Genomic DNA, 20,782 nt, shown 5'->3' with positions numbered 1-20,782 from the left:
TTTGCATTTTTTCTGTAACCTATGGTGTCTAACTAAACCCTTTTAAGGTGTGCTTTAAAAACAGCACAGTTGTTACCCATTACCCAGTATACTACTTTTACAGTGGAATTACAGCCATATTTTTTCAGTTTTTTGTTTTGAATAGATTATTATTATTATTATTATACAGGACTTATATAGCGCCAACAGTTTGCACAGTGCTTTACAAAATGAAGGCAGACATTACAGTTACAATCTAGAGCTTACAATCTAAGAGGGAGAGTCAAGTGATACAAAATACAAACATAACTGTTGGGGATGAGCTGATGGAGAAAGTAGAAAACAGTGTATTAGTTAAAAGAAGGATAGGCTTCTTTAAATATAAGGGAATGTGTGCCTATTCAGCCATAAGAACATTTGTGAGGCCGAGTACTTGACAGGAAGACCTGGCTTGCAATCAGTGATTCAATTCCCCCCAAAGATGCTCAATAAACTTGAGGTCAAGACTCTGTGTAGTTACTGTACAGTAGACGTGGCAAACTACGTCTTTATACACCCAGCTTTTTGCATATTAGGAAAGCAAACTACTGTCTAAAACTTCTCTATTTGCTGGATCATTACCCATACTCTGCACTGGATGCACACAAACACAATACATTTAAGAGTGTGTACACATACTTTTGTCCATATATTGTTGGTATCACTAAAAGGCGGACCAGTGTCTGGATCCGGACTAAGTCACTGTCCCATCCCAACTACCATGGTCACGCCACTTAGGAGCTGGTTAGTCCCCCCAGCCTTCATCGCTGTCATCCTCACAACAGAGCCAACAGTGAGAGGTGGGACAGCTCTAAATGGACAGTGGGAGCTGCCCAAGTTAACTTTTTTAAGTTATCAAGCAGGGGATTGGTTGTTAGGATACAGGGTGGTCCTAGCAATACATCAGCAACTTGTTAAAATGAAAAGCTCCTGCCCTCCTTCCAGACCTGCTTTGGCTCTGCCCTGTGTTTATGTGAAAACTGAAAACTGTAAAGGACTGAAGGGGGCAAGTACATTGCAGAGAATGGATGTGATGTGAAGGGAGGCTGAGAAAACGACTGTGAAGGATGGGAGGGCTAAAAAGACCACTGTAAAATAGATTAGTAATGTGAAGAGGGTTGAGAACACTACAGTGAAGGATTGGGGGTGTGATGTAAAGGGGGACTGAGGACAGTAATGTGAAGAGGACACTGCAGTGAATGGGGTTGTTATGTGTGTATGAGGGCTGAGGACACCACCATAGGGTGGGTTGATGTGAAGGAGATTGAGGACACTGCTGTGAAAGAAGGGGGTGAGAACACTACTATGAATAGAGTAGAGGGGGGCGATATAAAGAGGGCTTTACTGTAAGACACTGCTGTGAAGTTGTTGCTTGCAATGTAACAGGGGATCTTTATGTGAAGGTGAGGGGCTGAGGAAACTGATGTAAAAATGGGATTGTGATATCAGAGGAGAGGGGGCTGTGATGTGTAGAATATGAGTCATCGCACAAACATGCGATTTGGACCTCTGCTCTAAGAAAATGTTATTGACCTAACCAATTTTAATTCAATACTACTGATATACACGATATTGTCAAAAGTATTGGGACGTCTGCCTTTACACGCACATGAACTTTAATGGCATCCCAGTCTTAGTCTGTAGGGTTAAATATTGAGTTGGCCCACCCTTTTCAGCTATAACAGCTTCAACTCTTCTGGGAAGGCTGTCCACATGGTTTAGGAGTGTGTCTATGGGAATGTTTGACCATTCTTCCACAGGTCAGGCTCTAATGTTGGACGAGAAGGCCTGGCTCGCAGTCTGCGCTCTAATTCATCCCAATGGTGTTCTATCGACTTGAGGTCAGGACTTTGTGCACTGGTCCAAATCGTTTAGTTGAGGGGGGGATTAGGGTGTAGGTTTGTTTTTAGGAGTTGGCTTTGGCCCCTTAGTTACAGTGAAGGGAACTCTTAAGGCGTCAGCATACTAAGACATTTTGGACAATTTAATGGGCCCAACTTTGTGGGAACATTTTGGGGATGGCCCCTTCCTGTTCCAACATGACTGTGCACCAGTGCACAAAGCAAGGTCCAAAAAAAGACATGGATGAGCGAGTTTGGAGTGAAGGAACTTGACTGGCCTGCACCTCAACCCAATAGAACACCTTTGGGATGAATTAGAGCAGAGACTGCGAGCCAGGCCTTCTCGTCCAACATCAGTGCCTGACCTCACAAATGCGGGCAAAGGCAGGTGTCCTAATACTTTTGACAATATAGTGTAGTTTTTCAGTTTATTGATGTGAAAGGCTCTTTAGAAATTGATAAACTGCATTCAATGCAGGGTGTGATATAAATGGATGCTGATGTTTGGCATGGAGATTTTTTTTCATCCCTAAAAAATCATAATTGAGTTGAATTCCACACAGTTTTCACCAAGCTTTTATTCTCTGATCTCAGAAAAGGTCTAAGCATTCACCTGGAACACCACAGTATGCAAAAAGAGGAGGCCCACTGAAATTCTCACCGTTACACATGTTAAGTAAGCTAAAAAAGCTATAAATAATAGGAAAAGAGCTTTTAAACATTATAAAAATAAAGGAACACTATCATCGTTTAAATGTTGCAAAGAACATTAGAGAATATGTAAGAATGGAATCAAGGCTGCAAAAATTCAAAATGAACAGCAGATTGCAAAAGATAGTAGGACAAACCCCCAAAAATACTTAAAATATATTAATAGTAAAAAGGTCAGGTCTAAGCATGCAGGCTCTTTTAAAAAAATATAGTGTGTGTGACTGGAGACAAAGAAAAGGCACATTTATTAAATACCATTTTCAGCTCTGTGTATACAAAGCAGCATGATGGAGCTCATGTCCATAATGGGGATGGTATTGATACAGCCCCAAATGAACCACAATGGCTGAAACTTTATATGGTCCAGAAATATTTAGACAGAATAATGGTGAATAAAGCACCTGGACCAGATGACATACACCCATGGATCCTAAACGAATTGAGCTCTGTCATTTCAAAGCCATTGTTTTTAATTTTTAGGGACTATTTAATAACTGGAATAGTACCACTGGATTGGCGTAAGGCCAATGTGGTGCCTATATTTAAAAAGGATCAAAGTGTTTATGTTGACCAAGTAACTATAGACCTGTTAGATTAACTTCAATAGATGGGAGGATACTGGAGAGTTTAATAAAAGATCACATAGATGAGTTCTTGCTGGAAAAAAATATTTTAAGCAATAATCCGCATTTATTCATGAAAGATAGACATTTCAAACATATCTGATTTCTTTTTATGAGGAGGGAATTAAAACCTTGGACAAGAGGGGTGGCTGTGAATTTGGTATACTTGGATTTTGCAAAAGCGTTTGACACAATTCCCCACACATGGCTAATGTGTAAGGTAAAGTCTACAGCCTTGGAAAAATAATTTTGTAAATGAATAGAAAACTGGCTAAAAGACCAAATTCAGACAGTAGTGGTTAATGATTCATACTCTGGATGGTCTAAAGTTATCAGTAATGTACCCCAAGGTTCAATGTTGTAACCTTTTCCTTTTAATATTTATAAATTATATAGAGTCTGGGATTAAAAGTACCCTTTCAGGTTTTGCAGATGACACCAAGCTATGAAGTGGAATAATGTCCTTACAGGATGTCTCCAACATATAAGCCAACTTCAATGCACTGTTTAATTGGACAACTATGTGGCAGATGAGGTTTAATGTTGAAAAATGTAAAGTTGTGCACTTGCGGGCTAAGAATATGCTTGCATCATACAGTGAGGGAAACAAGTATTTGATCCCCTGCTGATTTTGTACATTTGCCTACTAACAAAGAAATGATCAGTCTATAATTTTAATGGTAGGTATATTTTAACAGTGAGAGACAAAACAACAACAAAAATATCCAGAAAAATGCAATTTAAAAAAGTTATACATTGATTTGCTTTTTTTATGAGTATTTGTGTCTTCTGTAAAGGGTAACGAGCTGAGACTAGGAGCACTGTCTTAAAGGGAGTGCTCTTAATCTCAGCTTGTTACCTGTATAAAAGACACCTGTCCACAGAAGCAATCAATCAGATTCCAATCTCTCCACCATGGCCAAGACCAAAGAGCTGTCCAAGGATGTCAGGGACAAGATTGTAGACCTACACAGGGCTGGAACGGGCTTCAAGACCATCGCTAACAATAGTTGGTACTATTATTCGCAAATAGAAGAAAAACAAAATAGCTATTAATCTCCCACTGCCTTTGGCTCCATGCAAGATCTCATCATCTCAATGATCATGAGAACGGTGGGGAATTAGTCCAGAACTGCACGGGAGAATCGTGTCAATGATCTCAAGGCAGCTGGGACCATAGTCATCAAGAAAACATTTGGTAACACACTGCGAAGGACTGAAACCCTGCAGCCCCCGCAAGGTCCCCCTGCTCAAGAAAGCATGTACATGCCTGTCTGAAGTTTGCTAATGTCATGGATACCACATGCAGTCATCCAGCAAGGGTGATCCGATCAGTTGGTTGCACTAAGCAATCAGGACCCAAACGAATAAGGTTTAAATACGTTTATTAAGGCAAAAGACACACTCCAATACCAACACCAGTAGATCATCAACAAGGCAGTGGAATATAAAAAAAAAACAAAACAAACTATATACAAAATGGAGGGAGCAAACAAGGGCAAGATAGGATAGATACAGGAGACAAGGGGAGCAGAAAGGCAGGTACAGGAAGCAAAGGACAGGGAACAAGACTCAGGATCAGGGTACAGGTTTGAAGAACAGGTTCAGGCTCAGACAGGGACACAGCTTGCAGGTAAAAATACTGAAACCATGAACCTCAGTGAGGGGCGAGCTTATATTTCCTCAGCAGTACACATCAGGTGCAGCCTAATTAAATGTACAGTCCAGCTGCTGAAAGACACCCGCTGGTAGGCATGGCAAACTGCGCCCCACAGTTCCAGGAACAACAGTGCCACCAGCAGGTGACCCACATAATGACACCGATCCTGACAGTCCCCCCCCCCCCTTCCTCGAGCAGCGACCTCCAAAAAAGGTCTCTCCTACTTGTCTATAGACTCTCTTGCACTCTCTAGTCCAGAGTATTTTAACTTGCTGGAAGACGTGCCACCAGAGTCCGGTAATTGGTCATGTGCCCCACTGCCAGAATCTGGAAGCTGTCTGGGTACCCAACAGGTCAAATTCCTGAGGAGGCGTAACCTTGGAGATGTACATGCACTCGATGCAGCACATGTCCCAACACTCGGACCGAAGACTAGCTGGGCATCAGGCAGGAAAGCGCCAGCGGCAAGCTTGGCATCAGGCAGGGAAGCGCCAGTGGCAAGCTGTGCATCAGGCAGGGAAGTGCCTGCAGCAAGCTGGGCATCAGGCAGAGACGCACCAGCGACAAGCTGGGCATCCGGCAGGGAAGCGCCGGCGATAGGCTGGGCAGCAGGCAGAGGACCATCAGGCTGGGCAGCAGGCGGAGGACCATCAGGCTGGGCAGCAGGCAGATGACCATCAGGCTGGGCAGCAGGCAGAGGACCATCAACCTGGGCAGCAGGCAGATCAGGCTGGGCAGCGGCACATCAGACTGGGCAGCAGGCAGAGGCACATCAAGCTGGGCAGAGGCACATTAAGCTGGGCAGAAGCCAGAAGCTCATCAACCTGGGCAGAGGGCAGAAGCTCATCAGGCTGGACGGTGGGCAGAGGCTCAGCAGCAGGCAGAGGCACATTATCAATGTTAGTTGATGCTAAATAGGAAAGATCTGCTCAGGAGTAAGGGCTGAACAAAACTCAATTTACAATCCCCTTGTCTTACACCACTGTTAGGGATACTAGACAAAGCCAACTCTGCACAGATTTGAATGAGTGGCTTAATCTCTCTGAACAAAACTCTGCCTTGGTCAACAAGACAGTGAGCCAGACGGATGAATTCCAATTGCTTGCTAGTGTGCGCTTTCAAGATTTGGCGGCAATATTGCCCCTTTTCCGTTAGAACCAGTGAAAAATGAAAAACCTCCTCTGACTGCATCTTGCAGCAAACTGAAAATTCCTAATTTCCAGGTGCAACTGATCTGATCGTTAGGGGCTTCAGTATTATGTCAAGGATACCACATGCAGGCATCCAGCAAGGGTGATCAGATTAGTAGGCTGCATTAAGGAATCAGAACCTAGAGGATTGAGGCAAAATACCAACACCAGCAGAGCAGTGAAATATAAATGTGCTAGTGCAAAAAACCCCAAAATTAACCTAACTAACTATATACAAAATGGAGGGACAAACAAGGACAGAGACAGGAGACAAGGGGAGCAGGAAGGCAGGTACAGGGAACAAGATTCAGAATCAGGGCACAGAACGGGTTTCAAGGACGGGTTCAAGCTCAGGCAAGGACACAGCTTGCAGGTAAAAATACTGAAGCCCTGAACCTCAGTGAGGGGCAGGTTTATATTCCCTCAGCAGTCCACATCAGGTGCAGCCTAATTAAACGTAGAGTCCAGCTGCTGGAAGACACCCGCTGGCAAGCACCGGAACTGCGCCTTTCAATTCCAGAACAACAGTGCCACCAGCAGGTGACCCACATAGTGACACTGATCCTGACAGCCCATCCCCCCCCACCTTGAGGAGCTGCCGTAGGAGGCTCCATACTGCTTTTATCTCGAAAGTCAAAAAGGTCTCCCCTGTGTGTCTATGGACTCTCTTGCACTCTTTAGGCCAGAGCCTTTTAACTTGCTGGAAGGCGTGCCACCAGTTCCAGAAACAGTGCTAACAGCAGGTGACCCACGTAATGACAAAGATCCTGACAGCTAATGAACATCTCAATGATTCAGAGGAGAACTGGGTGAAGGTGTTGTGGTCAGTTGAGACCAAAATTGAGCTCTTTGGCATCAACTCAACTCACTGTATTTGGAGAAGGAGGAATGCCATCTATGAACCCAAGAACACCATCCCCACCATAAAACATGGAGATGGGATTATGCTTTGGGGGTTTTTTTCTGCTAAGGGGAGAGGACAACTTCCCTGCATCAAAGGGACTATATACGGGGCTATGTCAACCGGGGTGAGAACCTCCTTCCCTCAGCCAGTTCAATAAAATGGGTTGTGGATGGGTATTCCAGCATGACAATGACCCAACAAACACGGCCAAGGCAACAAAGGAGTGGCTCAAGAAGAAACACATTAAGGTTCTGGAAGTGGCCTAGCCAGTCTTCAGACCTTAATCCCAAAGGAAATATGTGGAGGGAGTTGAAGGTACGAGTTACCAGACATCAGCCTCGAAACCCTAATGACTTGGAGAGGATCTGCATAGAGGAGTGGGACAAAACCCATCTTGAGCTGTGTGCAAACCTGGTGGTCAACTTCAAGAAACGTCTGACCTCTGTGCTTGACTTCAAATACTAAGTCATATTTTGCAAAGGGTTCAAATACTTTTTTCACTCATTAAAATGCAAATCAATTTATAACTTTTTTTAAATGTCTTTTTCTGGATTTTTTTTTTGTTGTTCTGTCTCTTACTGTTAAAATAAACCTACCATTAAAATTATAGAATGATCATTTATTTGTCAGTGGGCAAACCTACAAAATCAGCAGGGGATCAAATATGTTTTTCCCTCACTGTACATACAGTGGGTACGGAAAGTATTCAGACCCCCTTAAATTTTTCACTCTTAGTTATATTGCAGCCATTTGCTAAAATCATTTAAGTTCATTCTTCTTCCTCATGAATGTACACATAGCACCCCATACTGACAGAAAAACACAGAATTGTTGACATTGTTGCAGATTTATTAAAAAAGAAAAACTGAAATATCACATGGTCCTAAGTATTCAGACCCTTTGCTGTGACACTCATATATTTAACTCAGGTGCTTTCCATTTCTTCTGATCATCCTTGAGATGGTTCTACACCTTCATTTGAGTCCAGCTGTGTTTGATTATACTGATTGGACCTGATTAGGAAAGCCACACACCTGTCTATATAAGACCTTCCAGATCACAATGCATGTCAGAGCAAATGAGAATCATGAGGTCAAAGGAACTGCCTGAAGAGCTCAGAGACAGAATTGTGGCAAGGCACAGATCTGGCCAAGGTTACAAAAAGATTTCTGCTGCACTTAAGGTTCCTAAGAGCACAGTGGCCTCCATAATCCTCAAATGGAAGACGTTTGGGACGACCAGAACCCTTCCTAGAGCTGGCCGTCCGGCCAAACTGAGCTATCGGGGGAGAAGAGCCTTGGTGAGAGAGGTAAAGAAGAACCCAAAGATCACTGTGGCTGAGCTCCAGAGATACAGTCAGGAGATGGGAGAAAGTTGTAGAAAGTCAACCATCACTGCAGCCCTCCACCAGTCGGGGCTTTATGGCAGAGTGGCCCGACGGAAGCCTCTCCTCAGTGTAAGACACATGAAAGCCCTCATGGAGTTTGCTAAAAAACACCTGAAGGACTCCAAGATGGTGAGAAATAAGATTCTCTGGTCTGATGAGACCAAAATAGAACTTTTTTGCCTTAATTCTAAGCGGTATGTGTGGAGAAAACCAGGCACTGCTCATCACCTGTCCAATACAGTCCCAACAGTGAAGCATGGTGGTGGCAGCATCATGCTGTGGGGGTGTTTTTCAGCTGCAGGGACAGGACGACTGGTTGCAATCGAGGGAAAGATGAATGCGGCCAAGTACAGGGATATCCTGGACAAAAACCTTCTCCAGAGTGCTCTGGACCTCAGACTGGGCCGAAGGTTTACCTTCCAACAAGACAATGACCCTAAGCACACAGCTAAAATAATGAAGGAGTGGCTTCACAACAACTCCGTGACTGTTCTTGAATGGCCCAGCCAGAGCCCTGACTTAAACCCAATTGAGCATCTCTGGAGAGACCTAAAAATGGCTGTCCACCAACGTTTACCATCCAACCTGACAGAACTGGAGAGGATCTGCAAGGAAGAGTGGCAGAGGATCCCCAAATCCAGGTGTGAAAGACTTGTTGCATCTTTCCCAAAAAGACTCCTGGCTGTATTAGATCAAAAGTAGGCTTCTACTAAATACTGAGCAAAGGGTCTGAATACTTAGGACCATGTGATATTTCAGTTTTTCTTTTTTAATAAATCTGCAACAATGTCAACAATTCTGTGTTTTTCTGTCAGTATGGGGTGCTATGTGTACATTCATGAGGAAGAAGAATGAACTTAAATGATTTTAGCAAATGGCTGCAATATAACAAAGAGTGAAAAATTTAAGGGGGTCTGAATACTTTCCGTACCCACTGTACCAGGGGGAGTGCAACTGGGGGTATCAATGTTGGAGAAGGATCTGGGTGTTCTGGTAGATCATAAGTTTAATAATAGCATGCAATGTCACGGTGGGGTTTCCAAAGCAAGCAAAGTCCTTCCTCATATTAAGATAGGTAAAGACTCCAGAAAGAGAGATATAATTTGCCCGTGTACAAATCATTAGTAAGGCCTCATCTGGAGTATGAAATTCAGTTTTGGGCACCAGTTTACAAAATGGTTATCGGGGAACTGGAGAAAGTGCAGAGAAGGGCAACCAAACTGATAAAAGGCATGGAGGAGCTCAGCTATGAGAAAATATTTGAGGAACTTAATTTATTCTCTCTTGAGAAGAGGAGATTAAGGGGGATATGATCAACATGTAGAAATACATAAGTGGTCCATAAAGTGAACTTGGTGTTGAGTTATTCACTTTAAGGTCATCGTAGGACAATGGGGCACACTTTACATCTAGAGGAAAAGAGATTTAATCTCAAAATATGGAAAGGTATCTTCACAGTAAGAGCTGTGAAAATGTGGAATAGATTCCCTCAAGAGCTGCTTCTGGCCAGCTCAGTAGATTGCTTTAGGCTCGGTTCACACTTGTGCGATGCGGGAAGGCTGCGAATTTGCAGCCTGTTCCCGCATCGCATCCGCACATCTGGCAGTTCACACTGCCATATGCGATACGCAGGGGGTGTCAATTAAATGTTAACGACACCCCCAGTTTGATCGCATATCGCAGTGCGATCTGACAGTTCGCACAGAATCGGATCGCACAAGTGTGAACCATTGTGCGATCCGATTCTGAGGCGGCTCAAAAAATGCCTCCTGTGCGTCTTTGGTGCGGATGCAGTGCGAATTCAGCCATACAAAGTGTATGGCTGAATTCGCATCTGCACAGGAGATCGCATGTAATGAAGGATCAGTGCGCTCCGAATTACATGCGATCAGCGCATCCGCAGAAGTGTGAACCGGCACTTAAAAAAAGTGCTGGATTCTTTCCTAAATGTACATATTATAACTCGGTACTAACAGTTATAGGTAATGTTGATCCAGGGAATCGAGAAGGAATTTTTTTCCCCTGCTAGAACAAATTGGTTCATGCTTTGTTGGGAGTTTTTGCCTTCCTCTGATTTAACTGTGGGTACAGGATTGTGTATATGAGATTGTATAATTCCTTTTCAAGGGTTTTTTTCCCCTTTTTATTAGTTGAACTAGATGGACTTGAGTCCTTTTTCGACCATACTAACTATGTAACACGTGTTAGCAATGTGTCTTGCATTATGTTGCTATGGCATAAAGAAGTATTAGCATTTCAAAAAGTTCTGCTCAAGGAATTTACAAGGAGACATGAGAAACAAGTGATCATTCAAGCATTTTCCCACTCTAGATTAATTAGAAGTTAATATTTCTGAGGCCCCTATATTTTTACTGAAGAAGTCAAGTTTGAATAAAACCTGCACTTTGTTTACACTCATTCATGTTGTGATGGGATTATTAATTTGTATTTTACAAATGAATTGTTTTGCTAGCATAAAATAAGGATATCTACAGTATATACAGTTATCACAGACCATGCTGAGCTTTTCAGCCCAGCAACAGTTGTGCTGTGTCTCCTGCCCATTAGTGAATTCTATTTAGGAATAAGCCAGTGGCAACTATATTCAGGAGAGGCCTAGGTCATCCTGTTACCTTTGTGTCAAGGCTGGGAGACAATCCCCCCACTCAGGTTTAGGACAAGAATCCTGGCCACCATTTTGCCACTTTTCAGGCAAATGTGACCACTTTCAGCTAGGTTTCAATTGCAAAAATAATGGAAAAAGTAAAGACAACCTAACATTATTTTTACATCATTCATTTGTTTGGCCATTTTTGCAATAAAAAGCTGGATGAAAATGTGTAGTCATCAGTTGGCTTTGCATGAAATTGGATTTAGTGTAATTACACCAAAAAGGTAGGATATGTTTAAATGCCTTCCATACAAAAGAGGCTATTTTGTTTCAACGAACAGGAGAGGTGAGTATTCAATTCTTTCTTTGCAGGTAAATGTGTTTTTTTTTTTGTTTTTTTGCCAAGTTTTATTTTATTTTTTTGGAATTTAAACTGTATGCAATTATATTTCTGATACAGACAGGAGTGTTTAATAAAGATATTTATACTATGAGCAAAAACATTGTGTTTCAGTCCCGGGTTAACATTTGTGCGATGCGGGAACACTGCAAATATACAGCATGTTGCCGCATCGTATCCGCACCCCTGGCAGTTCACACTGCCATATGCGATACGCAGGGGGTGTCAATTAAGAGTTAACAACACCCCCAGTTGAGATCGCATATCGCAGTGCGTTTTGCAAGTTTGCACAGAATCAGATCGCACTAGAGTGAACCACCATGCGATCCGATTCTGCTGCGGATTAAAAAAAGGGTCAGGTGCGTGTTTAGTGGGATTGCGGTGTGAATTCAGCCATACAAACTGTATGGCTGAAATTTGCACCGCACAATGATCGCATGTAATTTAGGAGCAGTGCGCTTCAAATTACATGCGATCTATCTCTGTGATCGCACTAATGTGAACCGGTACTCAGCACTGTTAAAACATTTTATTTTCAAAGTCTTGTATGCTACATAAAACCTAATAACCTTTGAGCACTGAATTCTAAACTTTGTTTAGGAGCTAGAATTTAGATGTAAGCTAAATCTGAACTTTTTACTGTCGTCTGTTTTTGTAAAAGCTTTCTCTGTCATCTATGTTTTCCTTTCTCCTTGATGTAAGGGGTTGTAGAAAAAGTAGATACAACCTTTAAATCTATAAATAAATCTGTGTATGTCAGCTGGTGTGAAAGAATGTCAGCAATTATATACAGTGTACTTAGGCTTCACAGTTTGTGTCATGCAAGCTTCCCATTGCACTTCATGGAAATTACATTAATAGACAAATCCCTTCATTTCACAATAAGATGCAACATTTCTACTGAAGTGACAAATGAAACATGTCAACAAAGCATTCATAACTTATTTTCCACAGAGATTTAACTGTAAAAATGGTTTCAATTCTCTAGAGGAAATATTTCAAAATAATTATTTACAGTCTTGTTGATATAGTGACTATTTTAATTTGTGCTCTTTCTTTTCTACTATTAGATACAGTTCCCCCCAATTCCACTGCATTTTTAGAAGTTACCGACCTTAATTCGAAGAAACTGAAGTATATTCCAGTTCCCAGGTAAGATTAGTCTACATTGAGGTCTGTAGTGCTGGCAAGGAGAACTAGGCTGGAAAAATGCAAAGAAGGGATTGTGTGGGATTGGCTTGTATGGTTAGTTTATAACGACTGAAGCAAAGAAAAGTGTGTCTCTAATAACCAAACCAGTCTGATTCCACTTGTCGTTATTGGCAGAGACTGGATAGAATCAGTTTGGTTGCTTTTAACTTTAGCCACTTTACCACCGGAGGATTTTGCTGTCTTACGTCTGGGCCACTTTTTGTGATTCGGCACTGTGCGGCTTTAACTGACAATTGCGTGGTCAGTTCCTAGGTTGCAGGAGTGTGAACCGAGCCTTAGAGCTACTTCGTTAAACAGCTTTCTATTAAAATGCTTAGATACAGCACTCAGTGAACAGACAAATTCTTTAGCAATGACTTTTTGAACCCTCCTTGTGGAGGGTGTCAGTGACTGTCTTCTGGACAACTGTCAAGTCAGCAGTCTTATCCATGACTGTGTGTGTAGCCTACTGAACTGAGAGACAATTTAAAGGTACAGGAAACCATTACAGGTGTTTTGAGTAGAGTGTGACACCATGAGTCTACAATATTGAACTTTTTCAAATAATTAAAATTTTATGAGATAAATTTTGTGTTTTCACTAGCTGTAAGTCATAATCATCAAAATTAAAAGAAAGATATGCTTGAAATATATCACTCTGTGTGTAATGCCATCTATATAAAATATGTGAGTTTGACTTGTTGAATTGAATAACTGAAATAAATTACCTTTTTAATGATATTCAAATTTTTGGAGATACACCTGTAAAGGTAAAAATAGTTTGCCACATTTACATTGGCACTCTGCCTTATAATATCATTATCAATAGGGTGAAACTGAGCTGCGAGTCCATTAGTTTGAAGTCTCAAGGTGTAAAATGGTTATGAACTGAGCTGCACAGATAATTGTTATAGTGCCGCTAAAATCTTCATTATTGATTGACCTTTAAAGCACACAGATAAACACGGGCCTGATCTGCTTTCTTTTCACATAACAATCTCTTACTTATTTTCCTCTTTTGATTATTTGATTTTTCTTGGAATGACCTAAATCTTTTTGAGAACACATCCCTCCCCTGACTGAGACAAGTGTAACCCTGACTAAGACAAGTGTATGAGACAGTCTCCTATATATGTGCTTCTTCCAGTTCCCACCCTGAAGCCATTGCTTTCTTGTCAGATCTCATTCTGTGTCAGCTTACATGTCATAATAGATAGTGGGAGTTGCATGCACTTGCTCACATCTCTCTCATATGACAAGTCAATTAGACAAAAACATCCTCATGGGCCATGCATTCAGAAAGGGTTAAAAAATAGTTACCTTTCAAAAGATAGATATAGAGTTTACTTTGCAACTAAGGGGTTTCCATTAAAATATTTTCACAGTAAATCAACAAATATCTGTGCATTTATCTTCCAGTATATTGAAACTTTTTTTTCTTTATTATCAGGATTTTTACATTAACCACTTGCCGACTGCCGCACGACTATTTACGTCGGCAGTCAGCCCCTCACAGGCAGAGCGACGTAGTACTACGTCGCTAGCCTGTGAGGGTCTAGGGAGCGAGCGTGCGCCCCCCGGAGGCGCTACCGCGCAGTCACGTACCCCCCGTGCGTGTGACCGGCGGACCTGATGTCCGCCGGTCACTCGGCGATCGTCGGTGCAGAGGGGAAAGGCAGGCGGCTGATGTAAACAAGCCGCATGTCATTCTCCCCTGTGTAGAAACAGTGATCATACGGTTCTACTATGTAGGACCGTTGATCACTGTTCCTACACCTCAAGCCACAGCCAATCACAGTTAGAATCACGCCCCTAGGGACACACATAACCCCTCCCTCTCAAAAAAGTTAACCCCTTCACTGCCAGTGTAATTTTACAGTAACAGTGCATATGTATAGCACTGATTACTGTAGAAATGTCACTGGTAACCCCAAAAGTGTCAAAAATGTCAGTCAAGGGTCCGATCTGTCCGCCGCAATGTCGCAGTCCCGCAAAATAAATCACAGATCGCCGCCATTACGCGTTAAAAAAAAACAACAAAAATGACAAAAATCTTTCCCTTTGTTAGAAAACGCAATAACGTTTGCGCAAACCAATCAAAATATGCTTTTTGCAATTTTTTTTACCAAACATATGTAGCATAAAACAAATTGGCCGAAAATGTGAAAAAATTTTGATTTTTATATTTTTTTTGGGGAATTTCATATAAAAAAATGTGGAAAATATTGTTATTTTTGGAAAATTGACGCTCTTTTTTTGTTTATAGCGCATGATCAAAAAATCGCACAGGTGATCAAATACCACCAAAAGAAAGCTCTGTTTGTGGGAAAAAAAGGACATCAATTTCGTTTGGGTACAGCGTCGCACGACCGCGCAATTGTCCGTTAAAGTCACGCAGTGCCGAATCGCAAAATAGGCCCTGGTCAGGAAGGGGGTAAAATCTTCCGGGGCTTAGGGGTCTATTGGGTATAAATATTATTAAAAAGCTTCAATTTAATATTTTTTAAGTCATTTAGTGGCATCTAAGTAACAGAGTTGTGAGATAAGACCTAAGGCTCTGTTCAAACCTATGCAACAGTGCGCGCCTGATTTTGCATGTTCTGTTCAGTGCAACCTATTCATTTTAATTGCCTGCCCTACATGCAAAAATCGCACAAAAAGTGTATGACCTTTTTTTTTTCTTTTATCACACCAAAACACATGGTTACCATGTGTTTTGGTATGCTCAAAAGCAAGGTGCTTTGGGGTGCCATTAACAATTAATGGCACCATTGTGTGCCTGCAAAAAAGATGCACTTTTTTGTATATTATAGGAGCACTTGCAGCTTTGTGAGTGCAGGACTGCACGTATATCGCACATTTTCCCAAACTTGCAGCAAAAACACTGTGTTCCTGTGCTGGAAACTGCATGGAACTATGCAGTTTCCCTGTAGCTGTGATTTTGGAAAAGGTGCATGGACTCTTTCCCTGCTTTTTCCTTAAGTACAGCAGCTAATTCAAATGAATGGGCTGCTGTGCCCGCACAAACAGGGCTGCAGGGAAATTGCAAGAGTATGAATTTAGCCAGAAAGAACCCAATGCCAATCCCATAACCGCAATCAAAAAGCCATCAAATGTCTGCTCTGTTATTTGCCTTAGCCCTTGTTCACACTGCTGCAGCTTCAAAGTCACGTGACTTTTAATCCGACATCCCTGCGCTACTTCATCGCAGCTTGCATACAGCTTCTTTAACAGAAGTCAATGCAGGTCATGTTGAAGTCACACCAAAGCAGTTTGTAAGTCGGAACGACTTTAGAACAGTTCCATTGATGTTAATAGGGCGTGACTTGTCATGTGACTTTGAACTCTCAAGTTGCAACAATGTAAAGCAGGGCTCACTGATAAATATATTGTTGCAAATGTAGTCTACACCACTAATTCAGTAAACTGATACAATCGTTTTGAAGTATTCAATCTTTATTCTAGGTGCTGTATATACTTTACAAAGTTTTAATCAGAATCCAGTACCTCCTTATAGATTTACTTTCATTTCTGCCCTGTATGTTCACATTGAGGTTTACAGTCATTTTATTGGCTGGCTTTGTATTGTTGTTTTGAAAATAATTTGACAATTTTTCTCTTATAATTATGTTAAGTCATGATCTGATTTCTTTTTCTTCATGTACTGGTATGAAAATCTCCAAACTTGTGTGTTTCAGAGCTGTATCAGTATCTCCATACACATCTTGGCTGTCTAAAATATCAGACACAGATATTCTGCTGGCTGCGCACGGATACAGCGGAATTGTCACAGTAGATATGGGAGGAAGTGTTAGGCTATGGGAGACCGGACTTGAAAGTATTCAGCGTTCTTTGCTTGAATGGAGAAATATGATTGGACAAGATGATGGGCGACCTGTTCAGGTAAAATATCATGTTATTTTTGCAGAACTGTTTGAAGTATCTTTTAGTAAGTATGAAATTCTGATTTTCCTTTGTTTTAAATCACATTTTCTCAGTTATTTTACTTTTTTTATTTCAACAAACTAATTCAGAACAATAAACTACAATTTATGAGAGAGGATAAAAAAAAATGATTTAAAATGTTCATGCTACATATATACTGTTAGCAGTTGCATTTTACGTATTGCGGCTGTTAAGAACTTTCTCTCATAATTTCTGTTTTATGTTCCCTTCACAAAAATAGAAATGGCAAAACAGAGATACCAGTAAAGTGTCTCAGGTAGGATTATGCATATATATGCAAGTAACAGTGGGCAATGGGATTAATATGATAGATAAACTTCCCAAGGTAGCAAATATTTAGGAGAGTTATTTTATGTCAGCAGCGTTACCACCATCTAGTGGTTAAAGCTATAATTTCTCAATACTGAATGGTTCCTGTAATCAAAGGTAATTTTTACATTGAATTAAACTCATAATGATAGGGAATCCTAGTCTAACACAATATTTGCAGTCCATATTTTGATTACTTATTTCTCTTTTTAAATATTAGCAAAAGATGCCCACAGAATTTGCTACACTTATTTTTACTTGCATCTTTCCTAACAGCTTAACGAGCAAGGTCTCACAGTTCTTTGCTCCATGTGTCAGACCGCAGTTTCAGCTTGTTGTCTTGGGTTATGCAGGTCTCCAGAGAGAACATAGATATAGAACTTCAACATAACAGACTACCACCTCTTTTCTCAAAGTCGTCAGGATACATTGATAGATTAGGGTTGCCACCTCATCCCCTAAAAACTAAACACACATTAATTACACAGGTTCTGTGGCTGAATACGGTGGTAATTAAACTCACTTGGTGCCTTATCTGCATTAAATTAGGCTCAGAACCTGTGTAATTAATATGTGTTTGGGTTTAAAGGGATAAGGTGGCAACCCTAAATATGAGCCATCTAAACATCCCAGGACCATGTGCACACCAGTCTTACCATTACAAAGTCTACTTGTTAACCCAATCGGTTTAGTGGCTCCCATAAGAACTTGCTACCTTTTTGTTAAAGTAGATTTTTATTGAGTTTCTCTACATTTTAATAAGGCATTTTAGTACACAGGTTATATATCCTCCAATGATGGACATAGCAAACAGTGAAAAAATGCTTAAACAATAATAAATGTACACTGAAATTTAGTAAATGCCTGTTTACATGGGGTAATGAACCTGTGGGTTATGGGGCCATTGGCCTGTTAGATAAGGTCACAAGTGCCAACATAGAACAAGAGAGAGATAAGTAACAAAAAAGGGAGAGAATAGAAGAAGGATCAATGTGCAGAAAGAGAAAGGTTAAAAATGGGAGAAAAACAAGTTAGAAAGGAGGGGAAGGAGAGGGATAGGTAGGAAATGGGGAAAGGGTAAATCCAGGGTGATGTGGTCTAGCAATATTTGGTCAACGTTTGAAAGCATGTAATACATTCAGAGTTGTATAGAGTACTCGAAACACTCAAAGTGCTCGATCAAAAAGTGACTTGAGTAGAAGTGGAAGTGCTTGATCAAAAAGTGACTTGAGTAGAAGTACCATAGGCATGCGCACGGGGTGTGCCGGGTGTGCCTGGGCACACCCTAATCACCCTGTGTCTGTTAGTGTAGGGCCTGCTGTCTCCCGAGATCTCCATCTTTGGCACTGAGGGGAGTGAGATACTCGGTGGAGAGGCGGCTGTGCTGTTGGCTCCAGCAGATAGTGCGGCTTACCAGAGCCGTTCAGTGTGTGTGACACTGTCAGGTAATGTTAATGCTTGCAGGGGAAAGACCAGCTGTCAGAACTCAGGGGTGATGTCGGGGATGGGCGGGACCGAACAGCTATCAAACACCAGCCAATGGGATGGGGTCTGGGCGGATGCTTCATTTATGTGGCTCCGCCCCTTTCTTAAGCAGCCCAATCATTGGGTGGTGTTTGACAGTTGCTCGATCCCGCCCACCCCCGACATCACCGCAAGCAGATACTACAGGACAGAGTCACACACACAGTGGGGTGCCAATGGGGGGGGGGCACACTAGGGGTATCAGCCAGCGTCCTCTGAGAGATCCTGTATGGCAGTGTGAAGGCAGCTGCAGTGGCAGCTCCTTCAATCCGTGCTGCAAGCGGGGGGCGGAGCCTCGACGGGAAGAAAGGGGGCGGAGCCTCGACGGGAAGAAATGGGGCGGAGCCTCGGCGGGAAGAAGGGGCGGGGCCTCGGCGGGAAGAAGGTGAGTGCCCATTGCTCAAGGGTGTGTGCTCTGTGCTGGATTGGAGGGGGATGGGGAAGCTGCATATAGAGGAATTCATCCTTCCCTATCCTTCCTGCAGCTGCTGAATAACTGATTGTCCTCCTCTCCCTCCTGCAGGAAGAATAGGGAAAGATCAATTCCTCTATATGCAGCTGCCCCATCCCCCTCATATACAACTTCCTTTGCTGACCCCCCAGTGATCTTAACCCCCCAGCGCACTAGACCCCCCTGTTCTTTAGCCCCCCCATGCTCTTCAGCTCCCTTTTCATCTCCCTCCCCCTATTCTCCCTGTCCCCCCCAGTGCTCTTCACCCCCCTGTTTTTCCCTGCTCGCCCCCCCAGTCCTCTCCACCCCCTGCGCCTTCCAACCCCCCTACAATGCTTTCCAAACCCCCTCTTAATTCTCTCCTGTCCCCCCCCCACCATGCCCTTCACCTCCTCCAGTGCTCTCTGCTTCCCCTGTGCTCTCCGGCCCCCCTAGTGCTCTTCTATCATGTCCTCAGTCTCTGACCATCTCCTGTATCATGTCTGCAGTCTCCGACCATCTCCTGTATCATGTCTGCAGTCTCTGACCATCTCCTGTATCATGTCTGCAGTCTCCGACCATCTCCTGTATCATGTCCGCAGTCTCTGACCATCTCCTGTATCATATCTGCAGTCTCCGACCATCTCCTGTATCATGTCTGCAGTCTCTGACCATCTCCTGTATCATGTCTGCAGTCTCTGACCGTCTCATGCCAAGGTTCGCCATCACTGCTCTATATATATATATATATATATACACGCATGTGTGTTTGAGCTTTGGGGTGCACACCCTAATGCAATAGGCTGCGCACGCCTATGAGAAGTACTAAAGTATTCAACATTTTTTGTACTTAAGTATTGCAAGTAGTTTTTTTAAAAATGTTGCTACTCAAGTACTGAAAGTAAAAGTACCAGTAGTTTTTAAAAATAATTTGCTACTCAAGTACTGAAAGTAAAAGTACAAGTACTGTGTTATGTAGTTATTAAAGAAAGAAGTCAAAAGTTTATTAAAGTTAAAGTTATTAAAGTTATTAAAGAAAGAAGTCAAAAGTACACATGACATTATACACATTTTTTTGAGCTTCATGAAACCTGCCATCTACTGTTCTGGCAGTGGTAATTTTTATAATTGTAACAAGTAATTATGCAGCACAAAAAAAAATATCGGAGTAGAAGTATTGAAAACATTGAAAAAAGGTAGTGAAGTAAAAGTGGAAGTAGGAGAAAAAAATTCTACTCTAGGAAAGTACAGATACCGCCTTTCGGTACTTAAGTACAGTAGTGAAGTAGTTCTACTTAGTTACTATACATCTCTGAATACATTATCCATGACATCCAGACCCTTTAGTTTAGGCACAGAGTTGGGTAGTATCACAAAAAGTTTCTCATTTATCATGTACCAAGACATTTTCTACTTAACGTATTTTACTTTTAGGGTAGCCTATTTCAATGCTTTTGCTAAGGTTTGCTTACCAGCTGTTAACAAAAAAGTTGCAAATATTAATTGGGAGCTAGGACATCCCTCTGGTTTAGGTTTAACAAGGCCTCCTATTAATCCATTTGGATACTTTTTCCCATAAATCATATATATCCTAATATACAGTATATCTGCATTGCCAGCGGTAGAGTTCCAGTACATGGCACTGCTGGAAGATAGAGTGAGGTATAGAGGAACGTGATGTGGTGAAAGTGGGGAAAGATCCAAGTCTGCGAGGAGTTCAAGAAAAGCAAATGCTCCTGAGCTGACAATGTCCCTGCAGCCTGCTGAACCAAATATTGGAACTGTCTGGGGTGGTGCATGTGTTGAGGTGCATGATACTGTGAGTTCTGGGGTGCATGTTGCTGTGTCAGATTTCTTGGTACAGTGTTTATCAGGGTACATAGTGATGTATGTATTGGGTTCTTGGTGTGGTGTGAAGAGTGCATGACGCAATGTAGAATTTGCAGTTTAACCATAAGGTCTATATCCTTGGCATAGCATACTATACAAGTTTAAACTCTGAAGACTTTTGTTTATG

The 20,782-nt window shown here is 42.0% G+C and overlaps 1 protein-coding gene across 1 annotated transcript in view; it reads left to right on the top strand.

Moving 5' to 3' along the window:
- The window catches only part of VWA8 (von Willebrand factor A domain containing 8), a 668,510-nt gene that overhangs the window by 499,253 nt on the left and 148,475 nt on the right, over positions 1-20,782 (top strand). The window contains exons 37-38 of the mRNA XM_082247613.1: positions 12,416-12,497; positions 16,235-16,439. Of these exons, the coding sequence (XP_082103739.1) occupies positions 12,416-12,497; positions 16,235-16,439 (287 nt within the window). The remainder of the gene's footprint in view (positions 1-12,415; positions 12,498-16,234; positions 16,440-20,782) is intronic.

Source organism: Pelophylax lessonae (assembly GCF_965119305.1).
Source record: "Pelophylax lessonae genome assembly, chromosome: 2".
Taxonomy (NCBI): Eukaryota; Metazoa; Chordata; class Amphibia; order Anura; family Ranidae; genus Pelophylax; species Pelophylax lessonae.
This window is presented reverse-complemented; position numbering and strand designations above follow the sequence as displayed.